Source organism: Capra hircus, chromosome 17 (genome assembly GCF_001704415.2).
Source record: "Capra hircus breed San Clemente chromosome 17, ASM170441v1, whole genome shotgun sequence".
Lineage (NCBI taxonomy): Eukaryota > Metazoa > Chordata > Mammalia > Artiodactyla > Bovidae > Capra > Capra hircus.
Window position 1 is genome coordinate 65,834,775 of NC_030824.1, and position 22,365 is coordinate 65,857,139.

Genomic DNA, 22,365 nt, shown 5'->3' on the forward strand with positions numbered 1-22,365 from the left:
GGTCACCCTGCTTATTTAACTTCTATGCAGAGTACATCATGAGAAACGCTGGACTGGAAGAAGCACAAGCTGGAATCAAGATTGCCGGGAGAAATATCAATAACCTCAGATATGCAGATGACACCACCCTTATGGCAGAAAGTGAGGAGGAACTAAAAGGTCTCTTGATGAAAGTGAAAGAGGAGAGTGAAAAAGTTGGCTTAAAGCTCAACATTCAGAAAACGAAGATCATGGCATCTGGTCCCATCACTTCATGGGAAATAGATGGGGAAACAGTGGAAAGTGGATGACTTTATTTTGGGGGGCTCCAAAATCACTGCAGATGGTGACTGCAGCCATGAAATTAAGACACTTGCTCCTTGGAAGAAAAGCTATGACCAACCTAGAAAAGCAGAGACATTACTTTGCCAACAAAGGTCCATCTAGTCAAAGATATGGTTTTTCCAGTGGTCATGTATGGATGTGAGAGTTGGACTGTGAAGAGAGCTGAGTGCTGAAGAATTGATGCTTTTGAAGTGTGGTGTTGGAGAAGACTCTTGAGAGTCCCTTGGACTGCAAGGAGATCCAACCAGTCCTGAATATTCATTGGAAGGACTGATGTTGAAGCTGAAATTTAATACTTTGGCTACCCGATGCAAAGAACTGAGTCATTTGAGAAGACCCTAATTCTGGGCAAGATTGAAGGCAGGAGGAGAAGGGGACAACAGAGGATGAGATGGGTGGAGGGCATCACCGACTCAATGGACATGAGTTTGAGTGAACTCCAGGAGTTCGTGACGGGCAGGGAGGCCTGGCGTGCTGCAGTCCATGGGGTCACAAAAAGTCAGACACGACTGAGCGACTGAACTGAACAGTTGTTTTACAATGTTGTGCTGATGTCTGCTGTGCAGCAGAGTGACTCAGTCATACACACATACATTCTCTTCCACTATCGCTTGTCATCGGATATTCGGTATAGTGGGACTTCATTGTTTACCCACTCTACATATAATGGTTTGCGTCTGTTGACCCCACAGTCCCAGTCCTCCCTCCTCCCCTTCTCCCCTTGGCAACCCTCGGCCTGTGCCCTGTGGCTGTGTGTCTGTGTCTCTCTGCGCGTGAGTGCATGTGTGTCACGGTTTAGATTCCATGTGGAAGTGACATTATAAAATATTTGTCTTCCGCTTTCTGATTTATTTCACGTAAGGCAATAGACAATCTGCATTATGGATTCACCTATGCTGCTGAAAGTGGCATCTGCTTCTTTTCCGTGCCTGAGTGATAGCCCGTGCCTTCTTTATCCATTCATCAGGGATGGGCGTCGAGGCTGTCTCCACGTCTTGGTCACTGTAAAGAAGTGCATCTGGGAACGCAGGGGTGCAAGTGGCCCACAGAGCTGTGAGGCTGCCCTCCCTAGAGCGTGGGTGCCAACGACAGTGGGGGTCTACTCACTCAGAGATTATGGGAATTTGGTAAATCCCGTTAATGGCTAAATGTTCTAATCTGTACTCTAAGGCTAGTCTCTATCTCCCCAAGGTCCCCTCTAGTTCCACATCTCCGTGTTGATTCGGAAGCACTGATCTTGTCTTCAGTTTGACTTTTTGCCAGGCATTGCAAACACAGCGCCAAGTTCAGAGGACACTTCACGACATCCTTTCCTCAGCCGCTCAGTTTTCCTCAGAGGTAACCACGCTTTCCTGCCGCCTTCCAGAAAACTCTCTGCATATACTAGCAGAAGTATCATTTCCTGTTTCCTTTTTTAACACAAATGGTAGCAAAGTTTATATAGAGTGCTGCCCCTTGCGTTTTTTTCTACTTAAGACTAGATTTTGAGGATTATTCCATGTCTGCATATGGAGAGTTGCCTTTTCCTCCCATTATTTGGCTGTATTGCCATCTATTCCTGTTGACGGGGACTTGGGTCCTTTCTTTGTGTTTGGAAGTTTGTGTTTCCCGTGGCCCCAGTTGCACCAGCACACCTGTCCGTTTGCTCGTGTGCAGCGTCATCTCGAGTGGGGAGAGGGTAAGCGTGCAGCACCAAACTAGTCTTGGGGGTCTGCCCTAACATCTACTCCACAACACCAGCCCGGTGCCCACACAGTGAGGACTGGCAGAAACTACGTTGGGGAAGGGCTGGTACCCAGGGCATCTCTGATGGAAAAGCTGAAAACATTGAGGATCAGCCCAGGAGTTTGTGCCAAGAGCATCAGATGTCCTCAGAGGCGGAGCTGAAAACCTGGGGCAGGCCACGTATCAAGCCCCTAGCCAGGAGTAAGTCACACGGGGGACAAGGCCACAAGAGCAGGGCGGGAGTGGAGCCAAGGAGGGCAGGTCGGGAATTTCCCCAAAGCATGACAGCAGTGACCTGTGGGCTGAGAGTAACTCTTAACCCAGTGGATCACTGTGTGGCCCAGACAGCCCCCTGCGCCTTGCCTTTTCTAGGAAACACCAGGTCAGGCCCATAACCGTCAGTGGTGAGTTCCTGTGGGAGCCATCCTACCATCCCATGCTTCTTGGGTAAAAGTGCAACATTTTAGAAACTCAGAGGTCCACCTCCACTATGGACGAACCCACACTCTTTCCAGAATTGAGTCTGCAGCACGTCGCCTGCATAAAGTACAGGGCTGGCTCCTGCGCTGAGCGCCGACTGGATGGACGAACCCACACTCTTTCCAGAAGTGAGTCTGCAGCGCGTCGCCTGCATTATGTACAGGGCTGGCCCCTGCGCTGAGCGCCGACTGGATGGACGTCTTCTTGCGTCGTGGGGCCTGGAAAGAGCCTCTTTCTCCTCCAGTTCTACCTTTCCTAAAAGGCCCCAGAGGGGGCCACCAGCCTGGCCCACCCCACAGTGATCACATGAAGGGTAGAGGCATCCCAGCTGTGAAGACGCTGTGTGTCCCACAGGGGCCTCCTTCACACCGGCCTCCTCCGCCCAGTCTGTTTTCCCACTCTAGACTGATGTATTCTCTCTTCCCCAGGAGACTCATCTGTCCAGTAAAACTTCTCTATTTTATTGTTGTCTTTCTATCTACAAGAGGACATATTTCAGAAAAGAGGGGTGTGGCCTGGGGGTGGGGGCAGAGTGTAAAACTGAAGAAGCTGCAGAAAAAAAAGAGAGAGGTTCAAGCCTGGGAAGGGATAGAGGCAGCCACCGGCAAAGTGCAGAAGAGAAGAAAGCAGAAGAAAGAACTGGACTTGCTGTTGAAACCAGAAGGGCTGTGGGCAGGGCTCCGGGTGTGACCTTGAACCTGGCCAGCGCTGGAGAGGAGGAGGGGGGACTCAGCGCGGGTCTGCAAGGACTCTCCTCTTCCAGGGGGCTCGGTCGTGTTCTCTCCTGTGACCCCCATGCAAAGTCTCCCCAGGGCGATCTTTTCACCATCTCTCTCTCTGCTCACAAAATGGAGCATTAAGGAGACGATGGGAATGGTCATTTGAGCAATGAAATTAAGCTGCAATATTCATTTTACTTTTAATCCTAAAATTACCAGATAACTGGACAGTGCACAGAGTCACAAAAGACTGTTGACAATATCCAAACACAGTGGGATGTGTGTCTCAGACATTTGGCGAGGACCCTGGGAGGGATCCTAATTCATGGGCAAAGGGGGAAAATGCCCGAGGTGAGCCTGGGAGCTAGGTAACCAAGCAGGCACCTCACCCCCTTGTTACTGCCCCACACCTCGTCCCCAAGTGGAAGTGACTCTGCTTCCTGGTGACGCAAACTCGCTAACTTCTCTTTTTGAAAGTGGAACAAATGCACAATCAAGCTCTCGTTTTTAAAGTTTAAACAAAAGTGTTATATAGCAACTGAAAGGTTGCCACACTCGTATTACAATGTAAAATATAACACTGGCGAGAGAATATTATTAAACTCAGAATGTCAGGAAGCATACTGGACCTCAGTCAGATGCCCCGTTCTTTCACTTATGTCGATTCCAACACACAGATGGTTGAAACCATCTTATAATTCAGGTAGTGAAATGAAATGCACACACACACAGCAGGTATCAGGTAGTCAAATATTGTCCTGCTCGGTGGAGAAACTTGATTTAGGATTTCAGGATGCTCAATAAACCAAGCCCAAGAAGTCTACCACTTTCCATTAACCCTGTACCTCTGTCTACGGAAAAGAGCCAGATTCATAGGAAGGCAGGGTCAAACCAGCTGAGACGTCCTCCAGCTTCTCAGCCTCGGCGGAGTATTAGAGCCACCTGGGGACCTTTCAGCCCAGCCCGAATCATTACATCCGAATACCTGTGGTATTCAGTCTGAACCCAGGTCTCAGTACCCTTTACAGACTCCAGTGTGCAGCCAAGCTTGAGGACCGAGGCTCCAAACCCTGTCCACTCCTGACCTTCCCCAGCCTACCCCTCTTTCTCTATGTTCCTTCTTGGTGAACTGGAGGAGAATCAGGGGGGTGGATTCCCAGCTCCCAGCAGCTGCCCACTGTGTCATAAGAACATGGTCGTTTAAAAAGCATCACTGGAGCCTTGACCCTCTGAGAACCCCTAGCCTGGATACACTAGAGAGAGCTGTGACAATCATGCCTTATTATGTGACTAAGAGGCATTAACAAGAGAGATCATGCCAGAGCTTAAAACCTCACCTCAAGCAAAAGTAACCGCTGGACTACCCACACAGCGGTCCACCTACATTAGTGTGTACCAGAATCAGCAGGAGGGTCCCCCCACCCAACGCACATGGCTAGACGTTGTCCCCAGAGCTTCTGACTCAGCAGGTCCGGGATGGGACCAGGAACTTTGACCTCTAGTAAAACGCTCATGCTGCTGGTCTGGGGGCCACACCTTGAGACCCAGGGGTCTGAGTGGCACAGACAACCTCACGGGGTTGAGTTTAGCTATCAGTCACCCCCACGGCTGCTCACAGCACTCACTGCACACTGACAGCGCCTGGTGCTGTTTAAGGTCCACTCGAAACCGGCTCCTGAGGACAGCCGAGGTCGTGGCCTGGGCAAAGGTGTCTTACTGAAGCTCCCTAGGTGAGTCCATTAAGCATTTACGCTGGGTTGAAAATTACTGAGTTAAATCATCATTCAATTAACTTTAATTTGCTGTTATTCATGAAGACAGTCTATTCGCTTCAAAGACGACTGGAGAACCCTACAGAGAAAGACGTCTTTGGGAGCCAAATTAATAAGGTGCATTCTGACATTGAAATATGAAGGAAAGAATAAAACTGTCACTACTTGCAGATCACATGATACTTTATATAAAAACCCTAAAGCCTCCAGCTCCCAACTATCAGAACTAATAAATTAATTCAGCAAAGTTTCAGGATACAAGATGAATATATAGAAAACTGTTGTATTTCTATACACTAAGAATGAACTATCAGAAAGTTTTTTAAAATCCTGTTTAAAATTGCATCGGAAAGAATAAAATACCTTGGAATAAACTTAACCAGGGAGGTGAAAGACCGATACACCGAAAGCTATAAAACACTGATGGAAGAAATTGAAGATGATACCAAGAAATGGAAAGATATCCCATACTCTTGGATTGGAAGAATGAATACTACTAAAATGGCCATGCTACCCAAAATAATCTACAGGTTTAATGCAATTCCTATCAAAATACCCATGACATTTTTCACAGAACTAGAACAACTAATCCTACTATTCGTATGGAACCATAAGAGACCCAGAATCATGAAAGAAATCCTGAAGAAAAAGAACAAAGCTGGAAGCAAGCCCTCCCAGATTTCAGAATACACCCCAATATATTTTTAGATCTGTCTCCCAAGGCAAAAGAAATAAAAATAAGCAAATAGGACCTAATCACGGAAAAGTTTTTGCACACCAAAGGAAACCACCTACAAAACAAAAAGACAATCTACAGAATGTGCAAATATTTGCAAATATTTGCAAATGATATGACTGACAAGGGATTAATATCCAAAATATATAAACAGCTCACACAACTCAATATCAAAAATACAAATAAGCCAATCAGAAAACGGGCAGTGGACCTGGAGATACTTTTCCAGAGAAGACATACAATGACCACCAGGCTCAAGAAAAGATGCTCAATGTCACTAATTATTAGGTAAATGCTAATCAAAACCACAATGAGATACGACCTCACACCTGTTGGTAGGGCCATCATCAAAAAGTCTACAAATAACAAATGTTGACGAGGGTGTGGAGAAGAGGGAACCCTCCTACACTGCTGGTGGGAACGTGCCTTGATGCAGCCACTGTGGGAAACAATATGAGATGTTCTCAAAACACTAAAAATAGAACTACCGTGTGAGCCAGCAATCCTACTCCTGGGTATATATTCAGAAAATACTGATTTAAAAAGATGCGTGTATCCCAGTCTTCACAGCGGCACTATTTACAGCAGCCAAGATATGGAAGCAATCCAGGTGTCCATCACCAGACGAACAGGTGAAGACGACGCGGTACATACGGACAGTGGGTGCCACTCAGCCGTGGAAGATGAAAGTCTGCCTTCTGTGGCAGCATGGATGGGCCGAGAGAACACGATGCTTAGTGAAATAAGTCAGACGGAGAATGCTGTATGATACTGCTTATACGTGGAATCTAAACAGAAGTAGATTTACAGACACAGAAAGCAAACTAGTGGTTACAGGTGAGGAGACTGAAGTGGGGAGGGACAAATTAGAGATATGGGGTTAAGAGAGGCAGACTACTGTATAAAACGGATAAGCACTACAGAAATACTGTACAACACAGTGAAGAAAGGGAAAGTGGCTCAGTCGTGTCCAACTCTTTGCGACCCTATGGACTATACAGTCCATGGAATTCTCCAGGCCAGAACACTGGAGTGGGTAGCCTTTCTCTTCTTCTCTTGCCAACCCAGAGATCAAACCCAAGTCTCCAGCAGCAGGCAGGTTCTTTGCCAGCTGAGCCACAGGGAAAGCCAAGAATCCTGGAATGGGTAGCCTATCCCTTCTCCAGCGGATCTTCCTAACCCAGCAATCCAACTGGGGTCTCCTGCATTGCAGGCGGATTCTTTACCAACTGAGCTATCAGAGAAGTCCATTATCTTGTAATACTTGGAGTATAATCTATAAAAATACTAGACCATTATGCTGTACACCTGGAACTGAAATAACAATGTAAATTGACTATACCTTTACAATAAAAATACCTGTGTATGTACTTGTCAAAGAGTCTATCTCTTCAGCTCTGGTATCTTTTTTTTTAATCAGTTGTTCAGCATCTGTGACATCTGACTGTGATGTGGTCAGGGGCAAAGTGGGCATAAAACAGGAACAAGCATTGCCAGACACCCCAGGCCCCAGCCGGGCTGTGGGGGAGGATGGCTGTGCTGATGCTGGGGTTACTGAAGCCAAGTGGACAGACCGCGTCCTTGATGTTGGGGCTCTGGCGTGGACCAGAGGCTGCCGGGGACAGCATCCCATTGGCAGCATGGGCAAGTCCCTTCTCTAGTTCACTTGGCTTTGAAATAGTACTCTGAACTGTTTATTATCTGAAGTGACTTCTCCCCGTACCTGTCTGTTTATCGGCTGTCTCCTCCACCGTCCTGCCCCCCATCTCTCTACAGCACAGGGACCCTGTCTGCCGGGCGGCTGCCGTTCATTGAAAAGCTGTTTAGGGAAAGGCCAGATGAGCTGGAGGCAAAGTGCTAGACAGGCATCACGCCTTTTTATCAAGAGTCTGGTATCTTCTTCTTCAATCAACCCCCTTCCAGGAACACACACAGTGTGTTCTTAGAGACAGAAAAGGGATCTACAGCAGTTTTCTCAGAAACGTTATCTGAATTTTAAAGAAAACACTGGGAAATGAGAGGAACTGGGTGAAAAGACAAGAACCTCCAGTGATGAGATTTCACGTTTCTAGCCTTTGGGGTTTTCTTTCTGTGGGTTTTGGTTTTGGAATCAGGTGTGTCTTAGGGTTCCCCCCATAAAGTCCGAGTGAGTGAACCCTCTCTGGGGAGCAGGGCTAGGGGTGGAGGGACTATTAATTCCTCTGTAAGCTCTGTTCACTACATACTGGACAACTTTTAATAAGTGAAAATATTCACTCCGGATGTTTTTTCTGACATTATACTTGAAGAAGAATAAACAGTTGGTTGAACAGACTCAGTGCAAAATCAGCGAAGGTTAGTGGCAGACTGTAAGCACCACAGTCTGGGTAAAGCAGTGTCTGTGTTTCCTATACCCTTTCTCTTCAGCCATCAGATGACCAAAGGTCACAGCGCCTCACGTGGAAGAAACCAGTGTCTCTTTCGCTCATTCTGAGGAGGTCATCGATGAAGGCCTCCATCCGACAGTCTGCTCTGGGAAGGCACCTGCAAAGCTGGGCTGTGCTTGACCCCATTGCTTTGAGAAGCAGCCCTGTGATTGCAATCTACCCTCAGGTTATGACATCCTATCATATGACTACAGATACAGCATGCCTACTCATATGTGGAAACCAACTCTGTATCACAGATGAACTTTTGTTTAAGAAGCAGAAGCAGACTTACAGACTTTGAAAACAAGCATGGTTACCAAAGGGGAGAGTGAGGGTGGGTGAGGGATAAATCAGGAGCTTGGCGTAAACATATGCACGCTACTATACATAAGACAGATAATCAACAAGGCCCTGCTGCATAGCACGGGGAACTCTACTCGATGTTCTGCGATAAACTGTATGAGAAAAGCATCTGAAAAAGAATGAATATACGTATAACCGAACTGCTTAGCTGCACACCAGAAGCTAACCCAACATGTGTATCAACTATACTCCAACAAAATGCAGAAAAGAGAAAAAACAGAAAACATGCCCACCACAGGGCCCCCAGTGCTCAGATGTCTTTTCCATTTTAAACTTTGTATTTGGTGTCTTCGTTTAAAGAAAGCTTACTTGTATCTAAGCAGACGTGTCCAGACCTTAAGGTTGTCTCTGGCTTGAAGTTAACTCACCTGGGAAGCGACATTTCTGACCATCTGAGTACCTTTCATCTTATCCTGGCCTGTTTAAAGAAATGTATATATTTATATGACACGGAATACACTTCTAACGTTTAAAATTTCTTCCTATCATCAGTGGGATGATACATACAAAAGTAACTAAAAAAATATTTTATATTGGAGTATGGTTGATTGACAATGCTGTGTGAGTTGCAGGCGTACGGCAGAGTGGGTCAGTTATCCATGCACATATACCAGCTCTTTTTCAGATTTTTTTCCCATACAGGTTATACAGAGCAGAGTTCCCTGTGCTCTACAGTAGGTCCTTATAATCTGTTTTATACACAGCAGTGTGAAAAGTATTTTTAAAATTTTTTTTAAAGATTCTTAAGTGATGGAAAAGTATTCAGGTTGGTCATAATCACTATTTTTATTACAATTCTGCCTGTCTTTTCTTAGAATCTTATTGATTTATTTTCGGCTGTGCTGGGTCGCTGTTGCTGCAGAGAGCAGGGGCTACTGTTTCTGGAGGTGCTGCAGCTTTTCACTGTGGTGGCTTCTTTGGTTTTGGAGCATGGGCTCCAGGGCAGGCAGGCTTCAGAAGCTGCGACCCCTGGGCTCTGGAGCTCACGGGCTTCGTTGCTCTGCAGTATGTGGGATCTTCCCAGCCCAGGGATCGAACCCGTGTCTCCCGCCCTGGCAAATGGGTTCTTTACACGGAGCCACCAGAGAAGCCCCCTCAGAGTTTTAGTACTGCTGGTGGCCTTCTGATGTGCTAGCGCCACTCTCTTCTGTCCACCTCTTTTCTGCATTTATTAATATACCCTATGACTTTTTTCTCACTTTGCTTTTAATGAGACTAATTACGTCAAAATATGCTTTCAAGTTGATCCACCCTTGCAGTCCTGATTACTTCTACTTCATCACCAAGGTTTTTTCTTTGGTTTTTTTTTTTTTAGTGATAATTCCTTGTTATTTGAATGACTGATCTAGGACTCAGTTTAAATATTCTTCTAATATTTGTTAACTGGCTACATAGTCAATATGTCTCTGGGTTTAGTGATGCACCAAAATAGGAGTGGTCTTTGCTTAGCAAAAGGTCATCTAATCATAAATAGAGTTACTAGATAAAATATGGGACACCTGTTAAATTTGAATATCAGGTAAACAACAAATAATTTTTTAATATGTAATATTTATATGTATACTTACAATAAAGTACATGGGTATAGTTATACTAAAAATTTTTTTTAATTTATATCTATCTGAGTGTTTTATATTATTTGCTAAATCTGCCCATCTTGCGTGCAGGCAAGCTAAGTCGCCTCAGTCATGTTCATTTCTATGCGACCCCATGGACTGTAGCCCGCCAGGCTCCTCTGTCCATGGGATTCTCCAGGCAAGAACACTACAGTGGGTTGCCATGCCCTTCACCAGGGATCTTCCCAACCTAGGGACTGAATCCAGGTCTCCTGCATTGCAGGTGGATTTTTTTTTTACCACTAGGCTAGCCATCTTTATCGTAGACAAATAAGCATAATTTTTAGAAAAGAATAAATAGATTTTAAATTAATAAACAGTGATGTCAGGTGAAAAAAAAAATCAGCAAATCCTACTAATTACTGGGCTCCTGTTTCTGAAAACCACAATGGAATGGGGAAATAGGAAATAATAATGATGGTTTTAATACATATAAAATAAAGACTATAGAAAAAATTCAGATTTCAAAAACAAACTAAATTAATTGGTTTTATTTTATGGGGAAAAAAAAATACTACCACCCATCAGACCCTACTCTGGTGGGTAGCCCTCCGTTCCAACCACCTCTTTAACTTCTCAGGAAGTCCTTCTGTGATGTCCTCAAGCACCTGCAGCAGACTCTTCCATCCTTTTTATGTTACATACTTTTTTTTTCAAGTTTTCAAATCAGTTCTTACTGGCTTGAAATTTCATGTCTATGAAACTTATACGTTCCATTTTTTTTTCCAAAAGCACTTCTGTAACTACTTGGATTTTCTGCAAATTGTCATGCCGCTCAATGCTTCTCTCCTGAACTTCCCTCCATATTCTGAGAGGGAGGTGGACAGAAGGCGTTCTCGGAACTATTCACTAATGCAGCCACGTAGCTTTCTCCACAGGAGGAGGGAAGAATAGCTATGGCCTGTTTGGTTTGAGGAGCCAGACCTGAACTATTCCCAGACCAAACGATTGGAGAGTTAACATTTTAGAATAAAATAAAACTGGATTAACCAAAAAATCACAAGCATCCAGTTTTCACCATATTGCATTATTGAAATGATTATAACTTTGTCAGAAACGAGAGTATGTCTTGGGTGGCTGAATAAATTTCACACCATTCATGTCCCTGCTAGGCACCAAACCCTATTCTGGGACATAAAGGTGAATGAGACCACTTCCCAGGGAAGCGGTGGGTCAGCAGGGACAACGGCATTCAAATTAATAGTCACATGACAGTTTCATAAAAGCTGTAACAGGTTTGGGTACAGAGCATCATGAGGACTCGGGAGGGGAAGACACTCATTGCATTGGGGCGGGGGGATTCAGGAGATCTTCACAGAGGAAGTGATCACTGAATCGAATCTCAGGATTTGTCAAGCAGTGATGGCTACAAAGGCATTCAGCTGAAGCACCGCTAAGGAAAGACTCCGTGGCCCAACAGAGCTCGGCACATTCAAGTACTTGTATCACAGGATGCGTGGTGGGAAGGGTCCAGCAGGAAAGGAGGTCAGCACAAGCTTAGAAAGGGCCTTGTGATGATGCCAGGGAGACTGGAGTCTATCCAAAGGAAATGGAAAACCACTGAAGGGGTAAGTACAAGAGAAAAATTATCACGTTTTTGTTAGAGAAGCGTCACTCTGGAGGTTATATGAAATGGAGTTGGAGAGGAGACAAAGCCAAGAAGACTAGTTAAGAAGTTGATAACGTACCCTAGGTGAGAGCTAGGAAGGGCCTAAACCAGCAGGGAGCAGAGAAAGAGTTCTGTTTTGGCCAGGCTGAGCCCAAGGCCCCTGGGACACCTCCAAGGAGGACAGATGATCAAAATGCAGGACTGGGGCTGGGCCTTCAGACCTGACCGGAAGTGATACGGGGCAAATCATCAGCCAAGGAAGGAAGCCAAGAAAATGGAAGACGTGGCCCTGAAATGACGGAAGGAGTGAGAGGAGAAGAGAAAAACATGAAGGGAACAGGTGGAAGAGAAAGATCGCAACCCCAAACCTGAAAGGAACAACCAGACTCGTAGGAGACCAAGAAGAAAAGGACCTCGTAAGAGCCTCGGAAGGCGAGGCTTTCAATAACGGATTAATTACGCTAAGGGCTACGGAGAGAAACCGGAGATAAAGACGGAAATGGGCCCTTTGGGTTCAGCTGTCAGGAGGCGCTGCGGACTGGGGTAGCGCGGCTGAGTGTTGCGCTTGCCCCGGCAGCCAGATCACAGGGGGCTGAAAGATGGATGGACGGGGGAAAATGAAGATGTGCTGGCTGTCTTCAGAGAGACGGGAAGCCATGGAAAGAAGAGAGGGCGGACGGCCAGCAGGGGCCCCCGGGAGCTGGGAAAGAACTCACTTTCGTTATGAACATTCACCTACCGAACAGAACAGATTTCATTATGAACATTCACCTACTGAAGAGAACAGAAACCAATATGACAAATAACAGGGGACCCACCCCGATTCTCTTCTATTTCTCCATAATGACTACAGCAGGCGCTGACAAACTTTTTCTTAGTGGGCCAGAGAGTAAAGGTTTTAGACCTTGTGGGCCAAGAGGCCAAATAGAGGCTATTACCTGTTTTTAGATAACCATTAAAGAACAGCCTTAGCTCGAGGGTTGGAAAAAAACAGGATGATTGCTGAACTGGGGCCATGAGGCCTGGTTTGCCAGACCGCCGTGCTTTTTCTGAAAGAAACACAACACTGTAAATAGAGTTGAAGCCTCCTTCCCCTGATCTCATTCAGGTTAACTGCTGTCAAGTCAGCATGCATCCATCCCACACTTTTCAGATATGCCTGTGTCCCTAAGCCACAGAAGCAGAACTTGGAGTGTTTTTAAAACTTTAAATAAATATAATTATTCTGTGCATAATAATCTGTGACTTTTCTTTTCTTTTTTTTTTTTTTTTTGGTCAACAGTACATTTGAGACTGATTTATCTTTATACATTTGGCTACAGTTCATTAAATTTACCTACTCTATGCTATCTCATTCTATATCAAGTACTTTATATTTTTCTTGTGTTAATAGACATTGAGATTGTTTCTATTTTTTCCATTTTTACCAACAAGGCTATACTCCACGTTCTTGGCCATACTTCTTTGCTATACATTTGTGAGTGGTCTGGGGTAGATGCCTAGGAGCGGATTGTTGAAGCTATAAGGGTATGAGCATCTTCAGTTGGCTAAATGTTTCCAAATTGTTCCCTAGAATGGTTTCCTTTTCCAATAATCTCATATAGTAAGTAACCTGAAAAATTCTCCCAATATTCAATACCTAGAGATACAAATGAAATACAGTAAGTCCCCTCCATACGAACAAGAGCATTCTGAGGGCACATTGATAAGTCCTATTTGTTCATAAGTCCAACAAAATTAGCTGAGGTACCCAACTAACACAAACGGCTATATAGTACTTACTATAATATGTTTATAATATTTTTTCACACAAATAATAGCTGAGGTACCCAACTAACACAAACAGCTATATAGTACTTACTGTAATGTTTATAATATTTTCTCACACAAATTATACATAAAAAACAAACACAGAATAAAATAAATGGTTTTAATCTCACATTACAGTACAGTAGCTGGCATACTGGAGCTGCCATCAAGTGAACAGGCAAGAAGAGTTACTGACTCGTGGAGGGAGAGGAGGTGGAAGATGGTGGAGCTGGAGGATTGTCAGCGATAGGAGATGGAGGGCAAGCTGCAATCTCACTCATGCCTGACGATGACAGAACACAAGTTTGCATCTTTGAAAGTTTGCAACTTGAAGGTTTGTACGTAGGGGACTGGCTATATAAGAAACTTCTTGAATGTATAAAGAAATCACAAAAAAGCAAGGCAATCCCCAGGGCCCAGAAAACATGGAGAAAGCAAACAACAGCTTGTAGAGGAAATTTAAATTCACAGCCATACCTACCTACCTACGGGGACTTCCCAGAACCCCACAGGGATATCAGCAGTTCTATAGTGCTTTCAGGGGTTCCAGTCCACCCACTGGGTCAAAAGTTAAAGCTTAAACACCAGGTCATGGTTGTAAAAAATAAAGAAAAAAAGAAAAGCAGCTGCAGTGATTCTGGCAAAGGTCAAAGTCAGGAGTGCCTCCCCTAGGCTGACCTCACCATCATCCTGACACTGTGGACCCCTGGCCCATGGCCCGGCTGTGAATTTGGTTCTGTCTGCTCCGTGCTCCTTGGCAGTCTCTTTGCTCACCTGCTTCTAGTTACTGGCTTGCCCCTTTAACGAGGTTTTGGCACCTCACACAGCTCTTGGAGGCCAACCCCTGGGGGCTGCTCCCTCCACACCCAAGGGCTGGGGTTTAAGCCTCAGGTCCAAGCCCCTACTCTCCTCAAGCCCCGTGCACATCCCTGTCTGAGTTTTTCCAAACCCTATTTTGCGGTAACAGGACTGCGGTTGTGCTGTGAAAGTATTTACAGTAGCTTGATGACAGGATCAGAAAAGTCGAAGTTCTGTTCAATAGGGTGGGCCCAGCTCTGCGTGCTGGGTTTTGCCCTCGGTGCCCCCAAGATGTCCATCATGATGGGAGTTGACAGATACAACAAGATTAGATCTGCATAAACGTCAGACAAAAACTGTCAAATAGTTAATAACATGTTTAAAAGACATAAAAGAAGGAATAAAGAACATAAAGAAAAAATAAAACCAAGACATATATATATATGTATACACACACATATATCCTTATGAATATTCTATATTCTCGAATTTTCTTGAAATGACAAGCTTCGGCAGCAGGCGACAGGAGATGACTGCATTAATCTGCCCTCCCACGGGTGGCGCAGGGCTCCGGCTTCTCCACACCTTTGCCGGCAGCTGAGGGTGGCGCAAAGCATACATAGGCAGGCAGATCGCAGGCTGCTTTACAGAACTGAGCCCATCCCAGCCAACGTCTTGCCCTCCTCTGGTCTCCTGGGTTTGGCTTTAGACACAGAAGGACTTCAAGCCTTAATAAATCTCTCTCTGCTTGCTTTTCCTCTCTTTGCCCCCAGGGCTGGTTGATTCCTGGGGGATCGGATCTCAGCAGGGTTCTCCCACAGAGACTCCACCTGACGCCTGACGAAGGCTGTGCGTCCCTCTCCCTGCTTCTCATACCCTGTAGCCTCTTACCCGGTGACTTCAACATTCTGTTTTTCCTGCTTCTGGTCTTAACTGTACTAACTTCAGATTCTCTGTTGCTTACCCTGTACCTTTCGGCCCCTCCCTTCCCCTCCACAGGCCAAAGTTCAACCCAACTCCTCTGTCCCTTTTCCTGTGAGCCCGCCTCCAGTCCAACCAAACACACACAGCCCCAAGTGTGACCGTCTTAGAGCCCAGCCAACAGTTGAGGTGACGCACCTACACAGTCAGGAAGGCACCAGAGACAGACCTGAAACTCACACACACAGTCTGGCAGAGCCTGAAAACCCAGAGGCAATATGGCGTCTTGCCAGAGCATGGACTCATGAGGCTAAACCTTACTCAGATACACTACTTAGCTGTGTGACCTCGGGCAAGTCACTTAACCCCTCTGTGCCTCAGTTTCTCCTCTGAAAAACAGCAATAATAATACCCACTATATAACATTTGTTAAAGGAATCAAATGAGCTGGTATATGTAGTGTTCAGAACAGGCATATACTGAACGCTATCTCTGTTGGCCATCATCATTAGTAGTATTTGAAACTGGGACTGTCCCAGGAAATAGCACGTGGCGGCCACAGTCACTGAAATAAGAACAGCTTCAGAAAGTTTAGTTTCATTTATGCAACTAGTACTTTCTTCTATTCTTTCTCCCCTTCTCAAGGTTCATCCTTATATGATGAATCCTTACATGATCCTTACTCTTCTGAAACAGCCCAGAAAACCTCCCAGTCCTCTCCATCAAACCCAGTGTTTAACTTTGGCCATCAGAACATTTATAGCTGCCTTCTTCCTGCTCCATGCCTCTCAGTTCTTTTTTTCTGCAGACCATTCTGCAGTCAGTAAAGAATCTGCCTGCAGTGCAGGAGACCCGGGTTCGATCCCTGGGTTGGGAAGATCCCCTGGAGAAGGAAATAGCAACCCACTCCAGTATCCTTGCCTGGAAAATCTCATGGACAGAGGAGCCTGGTGGACTGCAGTCCATGGGGTTGCAAAGAGTCAGGCACGACTGAGCGACTAACACTAACATTAACACTATTCTGCTTTTAGCAGCTAATAAACCCCATGCTTTTGGTATCTGGGAAGTTGCTCTGAACTTTCTGATAGTGTTAAGCTGACACTGGCCGGACACAGGATAAGGAACAAGGTGGCCCTTCCTCCCACAGGCAGAACGCTGCCTTCATTCTGAACTTTCTTAGCATCCTACACTGGCCAAGATCCCTAGGCCCAGAGCTATACTTTAACTGTTCTCATCTGTTTGGTCAAAATCCCAGAAAAGGTATTTTCTCATTTCTCCCCTGGTGACTTCTGAGTGGATGACTTCACTTGAGATAGTAATCCATTCTGCACCAAGCTCTATATCTACGTAAAACAAGATTAAAAGACGCTGACTCAGCAGTAACGATGCTGGTCTCAGGTAACTGCAGGTATTAGATAATGTCACCCGTTTGATTTGAGATAAACCTGGATTATGCTTGCAAAGGGGAATCAGGCTGTTCGGTAGACTGCATTCTTCTACCGAACACCTCTGTGATTTTTTTTTGGAAGAATTCAAGGAAATATTTAGACACAGCTATGACACGTGGCTTCCCAGGTGGTGCTAGTGGTGAAGAACCTTTCTGCAGTGCAGGAAGCACGAGACGCGGGTTTGCTCCTTGGGTCGGGAAGATCACCTGCACAACACTGAAGCGACTTAGCATGCATGCAGCCTGACACTTAGACACCATTAGCCCAAAAGGATACGTTGTTGTTGTTTGGTAGCTAAGTTGTGCCTGATTCTTTGCAACCCCATAGACTGTAGCCACCAGGCTCCTCTGTCCATGGAATCCTCCAGGCAAGAATCCTGGAGTGGGTTGCCATTTCCTCCTCCAGGGGATCCTCCCGACCCGGGGATTGAACCCATGTCTCCTGTACTGGCAGGCAGAGTCTTTACTGCTGAGCCATAGGGGAGCCCCTCAAAAGGATGTCTATCTTACTCAATTTTACAATGTGTATTCATTCAGTCCTTAATTAAGAACAGCCTTTCCCTTGGCGAATCTCAAAGTAATACGCTCTGATTATCCAGCTGCTTGCAAGTGGGCCTTTTTGCATTTTCAGGCACTGAAAATGGAGACAGAGCCCAGTGAGGGTGGGCTGACCCAGACAAGCCCTGTGCTCCCCTCAAATGCAGCTTTTCACCTTGTCCTTCTCCTGACATCCTACCGTTACCTGCCTTCAGGAGCTCATCAGTTTTAGTGATCAGTCTCACACCCACTATAGGATGATTTCAGTATTTCTCAACAACCACCGAATTCCTAATTTATGCTGACCCTTTACAAGATTTGAGGAAATCAAAGATGAACAAAAGGAAATTTTCTTTTCCCTGGAGGTGCTCACAGCCTGGAGGGAGGCCTGGGTATGATCCTAAGTGGTTAGCAGCAGCAGCAACAGCAGGTCTATGGGGGCACAATAGGCAAGGTGCCACAGAAGGGGCAGTGAGACAGACACCAATAAGGAGGTAACATTCAGTCTGAGCCTTTTAAGGTTACATAGGCATCCACTTGTAGGAAAAAAAAAAAAAAAGGAACCTGTCATCACTTGTAGCCAAAGCCACAGAGGCCTGGAACACACACGCCATTTCGTGTGACTGAGGGGCTGCGGCGGGGGAGCAGGAGAGACTCAAGGAGATGCTGTGGAAAGGAGATTGCAGGGAGAGGCCAGGGGCCACGAATGAGGAGCCACCTCTGTGAAGGGAAGGGTCACTGATTACATACAGACCCCAGAGACAGCTCCTGAATTGCAAATACTTTGATTCCATCATTTTCAGCTGCTCAAGAAAACTACTCAGCTAAGGTTAAATATCACTGTCAGGAGCCTGTTTGAGGCAAGTGTGGTAGCAGTGAGAGTTAAAAGCGGGGAAGAAGGATAGCTGGGCCCTGCTCCCATGGGTGCTGAGGGATGTCTGTCAGGGAAAGGAATGTGGTCCAGAGGTTTTAGCAGGGGTCATGGTGGATTCCCTGGCTGCAGAGGAAAGACCCTGGAGTCCAAGTCAGGAAAGATGATTGGCAGTGGGTCTTACCTTTCTCCTCTCAGTTCTGTCATCTGTACCCCAAGTACAGCTACACCTCCAGCACAGCTAAACACTCAGTATAGTTTGAGCATCATCTTTAAGCTCCCTTCCTGCTCCAAATGGGGAAGGGAGTGGCTCAGACAATAAAGAATCCGCCTGCGATGCGAAAGACCTGGGTTTGATCCCTGGGTTGGGAAGATCCCCCAGAGGAGGGCATGGCAACCCGCTACAGTATTCTTGCCTGGAGAATCCTCATGGACAGAGGAGCCTGGTGGGCCAAGTACATGGGGTCACAAAGAGTCGGACACGACTGAGTGACTAAGCGCACAGCACCCCTGCTCCAAAACTTTATGCATTAAAAACTCAGTGTCACCCAAACTCATTTTGAACATGAACCTCAATTTCAACCAAATCTCCCTCCAGTTGGAATGGCTGGCCTTTCCAGTCTCCACCTGGAACGCTAGGGGCCATGCTGGGAACACCCAGGGAAAGGGAGACTGGCCGGGCGGGGTGGCTGTGTGCTGACTTCTAATCTCCAGGAGGTTACTTGTCTGTTAGTAGTGTCTGATGCCCCTCCCCACATCCTATTTAAAGAACCTCAGCTTGAGAACCTTCCTTGTGAGCCCAATACTGTTCTCCGCTAGCAGCAGGAGGTGTCCACCGACAGGAACCACCTGCAGCTAGTTTGCTTACCCAAGAGCGAATCCACCCAAGGGTAAGAAGCAACCGAGTGACTGTGCTGGTTGTAGCAACTGTCAATTGCTGCTCTTAGCTCAACACTAGGAGATTTAATACTTTGTCTTTTCTGATACCTTTGATTCACTACAATCACATAACTTTTTAAAAACAAAGCTTCATTAGTCACAATCCACGCAAAGAAAATCTCTCCCAAGGTAACAAGATCAAAGGAAAGCTGATGAAAGACCTTACAAGTTGGAATGGATGCCTGGGGATTGCTCAGACAATTTCCTGCTTACTTTTTCTTTTTTTTAAACTTGTGGTGTTTCTTTAGTCTACTTTCCAGCCCTAAATTTCCATAGCCCAGTTTTTCCAGGACTTTTTGGAACCAGCAGACTTCTCGGCCCACATTACTAAAAGTTAATTCATGATTTCTCTGTTTCAGCTGATTGAAACGGTCTTTTCCAGGAACTGCCAGAGAGTTGATCATTTTCTTAATATGCCCATTAAAGCCGGTAAATGACTGGGACCGGTAAATTACATCTTGGAAAACAAAGACTGCGGGGAGCTTAAATTCCAGGAGCGAACTGCAGCTGGATCAGCCGGCAGCGAACGAAGCCAAGTCCCTCCTCCCTCCTCCCCCTCACAAAAAGACAGCTAGACTTTCCTCCACTTTTCTCACAGTAAGGCTTAGTTTTTTCTAAGTGTTACGCTCCCCGGCAGAGATCTGTAGCCTCGGGTACCAGACAAGCCTTCCTCATCCTCCTCGCCGGGAGTGGAAAGCCGAGGGGTGCTTACCCTGCGCCGGGCGGGTGGGAAGGGACGCGAGGACCGCGGCGAGGAAAAGGGCGGCGCGCGGAGCCTCGGGGGGCGCGCGCCCCGGCATCGCGATGCTGCTGCGCGCAGTGTCAGTCCCGCTGAAACGTGAACATTTCCTGTTTCCTGCTTGTTTGGGTCGGTGCTAACTTGAAGGAGAGGTGTTTGCCTGTTTTTTAGGAAGTGATGTAATTCTGTAGGAGCCTGTCAGACCAGCAAGAGTTGCAAAAGAGAAGTTGCTCTTCAAGCACTGATTCAGTTAACACGCCTCGCAAGGCCTCTCCCCACCCCGGCCCGCGTGGGCCCCGCCTTTTGATATCGCCCCGGTAGGAGCAGTGTCCTGCGCTCAGATGTCGCTCAGGATCTGGGGCTGGGGGGCGTGGACCACACGCCTTCTGGGTTTGTGATTTTCCTCCATCCCCAGGTCAGCGTGCCGTTCTGCCTAGAGTCTAGAGCAGCGCACTCCAGTAGAACTTTCTGAGATGATGGAAATGTTCTGAATCCATGTGGTCCAGTACAGTAGCCATTAGCTACATAGTTTGCTGAGCACTCGAAATAGGGCTGGTGAGCACTGAATAGTCAGTTTCTGTTTTCATTAATGTAAATTTAAGTAACTCTTTGTGGCTAGTGGCTACCACATTGGACCCCATTCAGCAGGGACACCTGTGCCATCAGGAACTGTGCCCAGCCAGGAACAGGCCAACCCTTCTCTTTGGTCAGGCACACCCTTCTCCCTGGGTCCTGGGTCCTGCGTGCCCCACCCCCACAGCTCATTAGAAGGGTAAGGTACAGTATACCCATGCTCTACCCGTGCCTGAAGGGTGTGCTCTGCTTCTCCAGAGAGAAATCATCTCTTCATGTCTGGTCGTTTGTTTATAAAGACTATTTCTTAGAGCAGTTTTAAATCCATAGCAAAGTTAAGAGGAAAGGGCAGAAATTATCCCTAAACCCCAAGTCCCCACACCTGCAGCACCCACTCCACTATCAATACCCCTGCAGAGTGGTACATTTGTTTCAATTGATAAATTTACATTGACACATCACAACCACACCAAGCCCCACTGTTTACTTTAGGGCTCACTCTAGGTGCCATATATTCTATTGGTTTGGACAAACATATAATAATGACATGTATTATCATTATAGTATCATATTGGGTAGTTTCTCTGTCCTAAAAATCCTCTGTGCTCCATTCGTCCATCCCTCCCACCCCTGATAACTACTGATCTTTTTATTGTTGGCATAGTTTTGCCTTTTCCAAAATGACAGATAGTTGGACTCACAAAGGATATAGCCTTTGCAGATTGGCTTCTTTCATTTAGTAATACACATTTAAGCTTCCTCCATGTCTCTTCATGACGATAACTCACTTCCTTTTAGTGCTGAATAATATCCCACTGGGTGCATGTACTGCACTTTATCCTTTCATCTACTAGAAGGACCTGGAGGAGGGCGTGGCAGCCCACTCCAGTATTCTTGCCTGGAGAACCCCATGGACAGAGGAGGCTGGCAGGCTACAGTCCACAGGGTCACACAGTCAGGCATGACTGAAGTGACTTAGCACGCACACACACACTACCGAAGGACATCGAGGTTGCTTCCAAGTTTTGGCAGTTGGGCATAAGGCTGCTAGAAACATCCATGTGCAGCTCTTTGCATGGACATCTATTTTCAACTCCTTTGGGAAAATACCAAGCAGCTTGATTGCTGGATTGATAGTCAACAATCTTTTAAAGGGCCCATTTCCAAAGTAGAATATGCTCTCAGGAGGGGAAAAATCTGTATTTTACCTTTCTTCATACTTGAATGACAATTTTCTCAGATGTTGTTAACAACAAACGGTTGGGAGAGTGTGTCATTTCCTTGATTCTGTCTTGCCACAGCAAAGATTGGAAATGGTGGACTGGTGTTACAGCTGAGTTTTATTCGTCAAGCAACGGATAATACACCTTGAGGCATGAGGGTCAGCTGACCCCAAAGGAGACCCTCAACCCATTTTGGCTCCCTCTTTTTATATGCTTGCCTCCCACTCCCTGAGCCTGCCCCATGCCAAGTAGGGCTAGCCAGGAGGGGGCGTGGTTTTCACCTGGCGGGTCCCACTCTTCAGGTGTGAGGTGGGTTTTTCCTTTGTTCCCTTTTCACGGGCTTTTCCCTCCTTTGGCTTTTAGCCACTGCCACTTTGGACTCCTTTCTCCTATTCTGACTACTTAACAAAACAAAGTAGAGTGAGTTGGACTAGAAGGGGGTGTGGGAAGCCTGCCCGAATGAAAAAACGCAGGGAGGACATGACAGTTTATACCAGTGTTGAGAGCCGGTAGAGTAGGCTGGGAGTTTTGTGTTCTATTGAAGTCCTTTCTTTGGTTTAGGTCTAAGGTCTAAGCACTGCAGAATGGAATTCCACATAAATATTGGGTATTTTATTCCACAAATACCATAAGACTGTTTTTGAGAAATAAAGTTCATAGAACAGCAACAGAAAAAGAATGGAATTTCATCATCATGTTTGCTGTGGTACAAGAGAGACAGGCAGACAGAGCGAGGCTTCAGACACCCATCTCATC

General features: G+C 46.2%; 1 protein-coding gene across 2 annotated transcripts in view; it reads right to left on the reverse strand.

Annotated features, from left to right (window-relative positions):
• Positions 1 to 19,988, reverse strand: part of TMEM154 (transmembrane protein 154) — a 51,575-nt gene extending 31,587 nt beyond the window's left edge. The window contains exon 1 of one of the 2 annotated variants that reach the window (XM_018061601.1): positions 19,787 to 19,988. In XM_018061601.1, the coding sequence (XP_017917090.1) occupies positions 19,787 to 19,874 (88 nt within the window). In that variant the 5' untranslated portion in view covers positions 19,875 to 19,988. The remainder of the gene's footprint in view (positions 1 to 19,786) is intronic. The other variant, XM_005691172.3, reaches the window with a different exon arrangement.